Source organism: Bemisia tabaci, chromosome 6 (genome assembly GCF_918797505.1).
Source record: "Bemisia tabaci chromosome 6, PGI_BMITA_v3".
Lineage (NCBI taxonomy): Eukaryota > Metazoa > Arthropoda > Insecta > Hemiptera > Aleyrodidae > Bemisia > Bemisia tabaci.
In genome coordinates, this window is record NC_092798.1 from 2,042,069 (window position 1) to 2,051,891 (window position 9,823).

General features: G+C 44.4%; 1 protein-coding gene across 1 annotated transcript; it reads right to left on the minus strand.

Moving 5' to 3' along the window:
* Nucleotides 1-3,293: 3,293 nt before the first annotated feature.
* LOC109033904 (uncharacterized) lies at nucleotides 3,294-7,966 on the minus strand. The gene has a single exon (XM_019046757.2). It carries the CDS (start codon nucleotides 7,964-7,966, stop codon nucleotides 4,637-4,639), a length of 3,330 nt encoding a protein of 1,109 aa, XP_018902302.2. The 3' UTR covers nucleotides 3,294-4,636.
* Nucleotides 7,967-9,823: the final 1,857 nt, after the last annotated feature.

A 9,823-nucleotide genomic window follows, 5' to 3' on the forward strand; every position in this document is an offset into this window, starting at 1 on the left:
AAAATAACCAAGCAAAGCACCCTCAGTTAGTGTCTCATACAATGAACACCAAACAAATTTTATTAAAACGCCTAAATGCAACTATCTGGGCTTCATGGATGCCTGCGTGTTGTACACGCACGGATATGAAAGCGTTTTGGCTTGGTTCGCCAGGCACTCACTGTTTAATGATTACAGAGGATGATTTGCGCCTTTAAAAAAATTTTCACAAACATATACATTAAATTATTATGTTCGTTTGTCTTTTGGATAAAGACGATTGAATATTACGTCATTGAGAAGTTAATTTCCCGCGTTTTAATCAGATTTCCAGCATAAATAGCGTTTTTTTAAATATCTTTTTCTCAAAGTTCAAGGGCAATGGAGATGTTGCATGTGTGAGGAATTTGCGATTTGACTTTTGATTCTTATGTAAAAGTTCGCGAGAAACTCGATGGTGCTACTGGTTTTCTCTGAAATCAACTCCCAAGCGCAAAAAAAGCTCTCAAGTTGAGGCCAAAATGGAGGGGATATCTCACGCTATCCTGAAAGTCCATCTCTACATCAAGACAAACTCTCCATGCAAAGATAGGGAACACATACATTAGCAGGGTTGCCGTGTTTTCAGTTTTAGAGTTCCTAAATAAAGTGGCAGCCCTGTCAATGTATTTGCTCCCTATCTTTGCATGGAGAGTTGGTCTTAATGTAGAGGTGGGTGGACTCTCAGGATAGCGTGGGATATCCTAGGGTGCGTCAAAAAAAATGAAAGTCTGAAATGTTCCGCTCCCCAGGCGGCAATTTATGACGTTTGGTAAAAAAACATGTTTGCCAAAATTTGGGCCAATTTCAATCATTTTAAATGGTGCCAAAGGTCAATTTTGTGATGAAATTATGATATTTTGGTTTAGACCTCGATTTCGTACAAAAAACTCGATTTTACGCTGAAATCGTGCGTTTACGAGAAAAATGTCAAAGAACTCGACTTGTAGAGGATGAAATTTTACACTAGGAGGACGTCTTTGTAACCGATAAAAATCAAATTGAACTAGAAAAACTCAACTCGGTATTTATTTTTTTGGTCCTCAGAATTTCCGAGGTCTTACTAAGTAGAGGTTTAAAAGACTCATTTTTCACGAAAATAAGTCGAAAGAGGGTATAAATGAACTGTAGGCAAGTGTTGAGGATGCAAATGTCATCAGAACTTCCTCAGTTTCAAAAAAAGTTCCAACTATTTTGCACAATCCTCCAAAAAGTGTACGACTCGAGAAGCAGGATCGTGCTATAATAGTAGGGGGAAAGTGCGGTTTGACCGGGAAAAATTGCGTAACAAACTTTCCCTATGTAATCGTCATCAGTAGGTCCCCCTGAACAACTTCCTAAAAGTTAAAAATGGCCCCACCCCGGAATATCCCTCAAAAAAGTTAAAATTGAAAATGGCGGCCGTAATAAGAGGGTCCGGGAAATCGGTATTTTAAAATGCTCATTCTGTCTCATCATGTGAGGTATCATTTCCTATGTAATTTTGGTCGTAGATTTCATAAATGAATTCCGCAAGGCCTCTTCTGAGCTTACGTTTCTCTCGGTAGTCGTATGTTTCCTTTAATTTCCTTTATTAAATACATTTATAACATCAAATTTAAGTTTCATGGCCATAAATACATGCAAATAAAGACACTTCACTTTCCTTGTTCCTTCGGTGAATATTTAAAAAAATGCAACCTCCTGCCTTTCACATTTGGCCGCCATCTTTGATTTGGAGCGCCCCCTTTGGCCGGAGGGCCTTGCTGAATTTATTTATGAAATCTACGACCAAAATTACATAGGAAATGATACCTCACATGATGAGACAGAATGAGCATTTTAAAATACCGATTTCCCGGACCCTCTTATTACGGCCGCCATTTTCAATTTTAACTTTTTTGAGGGATATTCCGGGGTGGGGCCATTTTTAACTTTTAGGAAGTTGTTCAGGGGGACCTACTGATGACGATTACATAGGGAAAGTTTGTTACGCAATTTTTCCCGGTCAAACCGCACTTTCCCCCTACTATTATAGCACGATCCTGCTTCTCGAGTCGTACACTTTTTGGAGGATTGTGCAAAATAGTTGGAACTTTTTTTGAAACTGAGGAAGTTCTGATGACATTTGCATCCTCAACACTTGCCTACAGTTCATTTATACCCTCTTTCGACTTATTTTCGTGAAAAATGAGTCTTTTAAACATCTACTTAGTAAGACCTCGGAAATTCTGAGGACCAAAAAAATAAATACAGAGTTGAGTTTTTCTAGTTCAATTTGATTTTTATCGGTTACAAAGACGTCCTCCTAGTGTAAAATTTCATCCTCTACAAGTCGAGTTCTTTGACATTTTTCTCGTAAACGCACGATTTCAGCGTAAAATCGAGTTTTTTGTACGAAATCGAGGTCTAAACCAAAATATCATAATTTCATCACAAAATTGACCTTTGGCACCATTTAAAATGATTGAAATTGGCCCAAATTTTGGCAAACATGTTTTTTTACCAAACGTCATCGATTGCCGCCTGGGGAGCGGAACATTTCAGACTTTCATTTTTTTTGACGCACCCTAGGGATATCCCCTCCATTTTGGCCTCAACTCGAGAGCTTTTTTTGAGCTTGGGAGTTGATTTCAGAGAAAACCAGTGGCACCGTCGTGTTTCTCGCGAACTTTTACATTAAAATCAGGAGTCAAATCGCAAATTCCTCACACATGCAACACCTCCATTATTTCTGCGCAATTGACTTTCTGCTTTTACCGCTCCAAAGAGTGCAAATCTTCATTGGTGCTTTTGGACATTTGCATTTTTGTAATTTTACTCATGAGGTTTGACGACACAGTTCTTCAGTTCTGACAGTTTCTTTTCTAAAATCACACAAATCTTACGTCCTTTTTACTCCTAATTTATGCATTGTGCTGCCAGTAGTAAAAGGGGAGGAGATTTTGGATTTAAAATGAGACGATTGCACTTACGTTGACGGAAGTTCCAAAAAACCCCGATTCAGACCCTAGCACCCCCCCCCCCCTTTTTTTTGAACCACTCTCTTTAGAAGAGTGCTTCATATCTAACTTCCATAAACTTCGACTTTTAAGAACATTTTTTTAAAATGTCAATATTGTAATTTTGAATATTTAACTATTAAAAAAGTTTCTTATTCATTATCATATGAATGAAAATTAATTGACAGATAGTCCGCAGGTCCGCAGGGGGGGCGGAGGGAAGCTACTAGGATTTCTAACTACCTTGACAGATTCTAAAAGAATTGGAAATCAGGATAAAAACAATTTCGTGGCTTTTTCATTGAAACATTTTAATAAATTAATCTTTTTACAAACTCAGAAGTTTATCTACATGCATGATTTAAAAGATCTGCATTAAAATGCTCTCTCTTATATGTATGTTGTCTATTGCACATTTTCATCCTTACAACTATTTCATTAATACCTAACTAATTTTTACAGGCCCACCAAAAATCAGATAAGTCCCAGAGCTTTTGATTTCATGTGCCAAAAGATCGGCAGCGCCCCTTACTTTTTATACATAATATTCAAAAGCAAAGCAGAGCTTTTGAGAGAGGCTGCTTGAACGATTAAGACGGAAATATTCTAACCGTCAAGAATTCGATCGAACATCCAGATCTTTAAAGTGATCTTCTTGCAAGGAGATGGAGATTCAAGCAGAAAGATCTGGTCTTCGCACTCAATGTTCATAGAATTGGGCAAAACTATCAAAAACCACTTTAATCTGAAAATTTCTATAGATAGTTTCACCCTGAAAACTAGAACTTACGTGTTCATTATAAGTCAGATGTAATAAGTATATGGTATGGACCACATGCTGAGGTACAAATTTTAGCATTGTGAAATATTCTTTCCTTCCCAATATTTCACTTAGATGACTATTTGTGCAATGAAAATTACTGAAATTAACTTATTTTTGAGAAATTAAGAAAAAACATGTTTAATTAAGCACGGGTTACGAACAATATGACTTTTCCGCTTATACAAAAAACCAATCTCTGTGTGAACCTATCATACTAGTATTAGCACGGTTTTGACAGGCTTCCCCTAATCAAACAGTGTTCCTTCCCGATCCAGTGCTTCAACAGCTGAGCCAAAGCGCAGAGATTGAGATTGTCATATTTTCATTCCGCAGACACCATTGCAAAAACGTTTAGGTTGCGATTTAATTCACGGAGATGATACTTTTATTATTGCACGGGAAGTTTGAATGCATGCATTGGAAAACATCAATATCTTAGTTGATAGTTACTTTCAATGATTTTTATTGCACAAATCGTGATCTACTTGAAAGTTTAGCAAAAAAAAAAAAAAAAAAAAAGTGAAAAAAATTCATCACAATACTTAAATTAAGACCTTGTCTGGTGGGCTATTGAAGACAAAATAATTATCTGAGCTCAGCACCTCTCCAGCTACCAAGCTGTTACCCTATACATCAAGGATCCTAACTTTAAGTAGACTCTTCATGCATTTAGAACTACATGCTAAATGCAGAAAATTTAATCCTGCGCACTACGAAGTTTCGATTCTTGAAGTAGAAGAGGCGATGGTAAGATGGATCTAGAAAAGATGATTCCAATCATGCGCCGACGAAGATCCTCAATATGAGTGCCAATTTAGGGGTAATACCCAAGCGAATTTTCAAGATTTGAGTGTTTCAAGTAGTGCGGCTCATTCCCTTGAACAATGCACGAGTCCGGTGATTGTATAGCATTGTAGATGACCGCATCACGGGTTACCTTATACGGCTGCGAGATGCACTTCTGCATGGACGTCGAGTTGGAAAACAGAGCCGCAATCTCGGCAGATTTCTTGACGGACAACGCTTCCGTGGCGGTCATGTGACTGTTGCTCCTGGTCAAGGAGCGCTGCCGCCCGTTCTCCGGACGCCCGGAGTCCAAGTATATGATCCGCCCCTTGGAGTCGCGAGCCGACACCACCAACACCTTCTTCTCTTTCCGATACCCGCGGGGCTGCATCCCCTTGGAGCTGGAGAACATGTCGTAGTCCAGAGCCAGGTTGTCCGAACTCAGGCTCTTCCGCTGCGAGTTGATGGTCGAGGCTTGGGACGACGCGTTGTGGTACGAGAAGGACGACGAGCTCGGGTGGTTCTTGTAGTTGAGGGAGTCGTACACCTCCATGCGGTTCAAGTAGGAGCCCTTCTTCCCGCCTTTTTGGCTCTGGGTCCGCGAGAACTGGACGAACTCGAGGCTCTTGGAGGACTGCGCTCCGAGGTGACCAGGCCTCGAGCGCGTCGTCGACTCGTTCTTCTGCCAGGCGGTCGTCGGCGACGCCGCTCGCGAGAGGCTCGAATCCGACGCCGCGAAGCCTTGCTGCTTGAGCTGCTCGAACGCCGACAGATTGCGCAAGTTGTTGCAGTAGCATTTCTCGCTCTCCACGCAGCTGTCGGTGTCGCAGTCGCATGAAGACAGCGACATGGCGCCGGAGTCGAGTAGCGGCGGCTGGGAGCGCTTCTGGGAGCGTGGCCGAGGTCTCTGTGCCAGGGAGCAGTAGCACTTGGTCGCCGACGAGCAGGAGCAGGACTCGGTGTTGCAGCTACACTCGGAGTAGGAGAAGTACCCGCTCGAGGACTGGTGGAAGCAGTCGCCGTTGCCGTGAGACTTGTCGCCGTTGCGTTGAGACTTGTCGCAGCGGATCAAGCTGAAGAAGTCGCTGTCCTCCGACGTCGAGTGGGGCGCCTTCCTTTGGCTGGGTCTTCGGGAGGACCGCGCCTTCCGGTGCGCCACCTTGAAGCTGGGTCGGCGAGACGCCCGAACGCTCGGCCGCTTCCGGCTCAAGTACGATGACCATGTCGTCACCGAAGTGTCTGTATAGTCCGACTTGCTCTTCTTGTGCTTATCCGCGGGGAAAATCCCAGAGGTGAACTCCAAGGTCCCGCCTCGCTTCTTGCACTTCTTTTTACGCTGGTTCAGCTTCGAGACGGACTTGCGGAAGGCGTTCTTGAGACTCAGTGAAGTGATACTGCTGCTTTTCGATCGCTTCCGTTTCTGCTTCTTCAGGACCTTCTGTCGCTGCATGATGAGCTTGCTCCGCTCGTAGAGCTCGTCTTTGGTCAGAGTCAAGGCCAACTTCAAGAGGAATTCTTTGTAGATGGGTTTCAGGTCGTTGAAGGACATTCCCTCCCGGTTGATGATCGCGTTGAGGATGTCATCCATGCTGTTGAGTCCCTCTTGGTTCTGTAGCTCGGTGAATATCTCGTTGAAGCCGAGAGGACTCGACTCTTTCACCTTCTTACTCAGATCGCTGGATGGATGGTTTCGGCTCGGTCGGTTGTAGTTCGTGACGAACGGACCGTTGGCGTTCAAGAAGCTCCTACTCCTAGGAATGGCAACCTTGGTAAATATGTCTCCCGACTGGGTGTCCATCATCGACTGGACTCCACTCGGACACCGCTCGGAGGCAGATCTCCTCAAATTTTGATTGATTTCGTTGACAGGGCTACGGAAGGACTTGGGATGACCAGTCTGGTCCGGCTTCGGTCTTCGCGGTCGGATATCGTTGAAATCCGTCTGCGTGACCTTGGTCGCGCTTGAAATCGACCCGCTCGACGACCTGATCGAGTTGCTTTTCGGGGGTCGCTTCGGGGGTTTAGAAAAATCCTCTTTGGATTTAGGCGCGTGGCTACTCCGAGGCATGTTCGGAGTCCGGTCGTTCTCTATGACCACCGTCACCTCTTGGAATCTCCCTTCGTTGCCGCGGTTCGACATACTACTATTCGAGCGCAGACTCCTCCGATTCTGGTTCCGGTGGAACTGACTAGCGTTCGACTCTCGAGAGCTTTCTCTGATGCCTCCGTCCGTCCTCTTCAACCTGAGTTTCCCGTTCTGGTTCTTCTCCAACCGGTTGACGTCGCTCGAGCTGCTCACGCTCATGCTGCTGAGCCCGTTGAAGTGTTTCAACTTGTGTTTGGAGTTGGGTTCGGACATGGCGCGGACCAACGCCTTGTACAGCTTAGCGGCGATCGTGATGGCCAACTCGTTGGACTCGCAGACGAAGCCGTGGCACTCGAGTTGCTTCGAGGCTAGCTTCTTCATGACGACCACGAAGATCGGCAGGTTATCCGAGTTCCTATTCTCGAAAATGAGAGTCTCGCTGGATGTGAGGCGTTGGAAGAGGGCGGCCTTGTCGTTCGGGTCCTGGTTTGAAATCAGCGGCATGAAAGAGTACTCCATGCCGAACTCCTTCCCGTGGTTGAGGCTACGCGGCCGGCACACGAACTTGACCGCCGCCCAGACGGCGATCGTCGCGAACGGGTTCGTCTGCTCCCGCTCGCGGCAGGATATCCGCAGCCCCGTCGATGTGATCTCCAGCGAGGACATCAAGTTACAACCGCGGTTGTTCTCCAGGCTCTTGACGTAGTTGAAGTAGAGGTTCTTCAGAGGCTCCTGCAAGCTCTCCAACGAGGAGATCTTCCTGTTGTTCAAGGAGATGGAGCCCAGATAGTCGACGTGGTAGCAGTGACTGGTGCGGCTGTCGCTGTCCGTTGACTCGTCGTCCTTCTTGTCGAAGTCGTTGTGGATCTCGGAGAACATCTTGTCGATCTTCATCTGGATGTTGTTTTGGTTGATGCTCTCGTCCGAGTCTTCGCCGTCGTTGGCGTTGATCAGGGATGTCTTGAGCCCGATCGGGTGCGACTGGACGGACTGGGTCTCGAACATGGCGTCGATCTTCTGCTTGCAGGAGGCGATGGAGCCGCTGCAGATGGAGCTCTTGTCGAACTTCTGCGAGGCGCGCTCCATGACGCTCGTCGAGTTGAGGTCGAGGACGTTCTGCTGCCCCAGACGGAATCCGCGACCCCCGGAGGAAATCGACGGGCTCCCGATCATCCGTGGGTTGTCCTGGTACTTCATCATCAGGATCTCGTAGTTGTTGTCCATCTTAATCGAGTCCCGGAGGCTTTCGCCGAAACAATTACTTTTCACCATTTTCACTCCTTCCAATTCAACCTCCTACAGATTTAATAACTCCAATTTATTTTACTCAAACCCTTATTAAGTTCAAGTTTGTATTGCAAATTTTTCGTATAGAGGCTATATTATTAGAGCAGTTAAATAATTCTGATTCCAGTGCGAATAATCTGCCAGGAAAAATGTTCTCCTTTAAAACCCTATCTCAACAAAAAGATAAACCTAAGAGCTGCATATGCTCCTGAATTATTTCATCTACTTTTCTATGATCCCTATCACTCAATACTTAAATATTATCTTCCACGTCTTCTCAAGACCACTGTGTTCTTCACGAATCAATTTTTTTTCTAAAACAAAAAGAATTTAAATACAAAATTGCACAAAACTATCCGGTTTGTATCTTTAAATGCTTTTTTTAAAACAAAATATCTCTTCATATAAAAAAGAAATTAAACATACAAATAATATTGCACCGAGTTTCTTGAGCTATTGCCACTCCCGTACTTTGACTAGACTAATTTTCGGGAGAAATTAGTTGCAGGGGTGAACAGCTCTAGCCGACTTTTTGTTTGCATCGCCCGCAATCTCGAGTGATTCTCCAGCTGGTTCATCTGAAATCAAACAAAATCATAGCTATAGAGTGTTCCGATACAACCGTTCGATGGAGAGCGATGCCCGCATTTCCAACAGTCGTAGACAAACGTCAAAATGTTCAATGCAACACGCCTTATTTTGTCGTTCTACAGATTAACATACGTAGCTACATTTCTTGTGAATGTAATTCGTAAAAAAAGAGAGAGAGAGAAAATTGTATGCATTATTGGAAATGTGATGTATCTACAGTAATGCTTCGAAATTGGAAATTCGACGCATTTACGGTAATGCGATGCATTTACGATAATGCGACACATTTGCGATAATCAGTGTGTTGACCGACCAGCATCTGCGGGCTGAAAATTGATGGACAAATAAGACAAAGGGAAAATGGAGAGATCCTATTGGTAGAAACGAGTATAATTGTCATAGATTAAGGGAGAAACTATGGACTCAATGACGACAATGGACACCGATGGAGTCGTGGGTTGCCGTCACTCTTTCCCACCAATCGGATCGCTCTATTTTCCCATTGTCCTCTTTGTCCATCGCTTTTATCTCTTATCAATAATCAGCCAGCTGAACTCGTATGCTGCCGTGCTAAGGAAGAACACCGTATGAACCCTCAAGCGTTGCCAAATTTCTTTTAGTAAATCACGAATTTTCGGGAAAATTTGTCAATATTTTTCTTCAAATTTTTCAGAGAATTTTGTTCTAAATTCGATTAAATAGTCTGAAATTTTCAAGGCTAAATATTCATAACTTTCTCCAAAAATAAACATTTCCTAACAGGAAATTTGGCGACTCTAGAATGTTCATACGGCGTTTTTCCTTAGCACGGCAGTATGCTACCATGACGTGTCTCAGTAATGAAGGTTACCTCGACGACGGCTCGGGGAAAATGACTGAAAGGCGATGAACGGTGGGTTGGCGAGTGCGGTGCCATTCCTCGGGGATTTAATTGATGGCGACAGTTAGTCGGCTGAGCCGGTGACCACGGTGACCAGCGGTGGCATACCCGGCCCGACCCGCGAGATCTGCGACCACTCGTGAGAAGACCCGCCGCGCATACGGGATCGCAAACGCCGAGCCAGACCACCGCTCCGAGTAACAGGACGTATCCAGCAATGCCTCCAGGGCCACTCAAACTCATCGCCATCTCTACATGGATCTTGCAAAATTTTCAACGTAATCGACCAGGAGACAAGGTTCGAATTTAAGCATTTTGATACATGATACTGAACGGTGCTAGATCAGTTTTCCTAATTTTGTTCTTCCTTC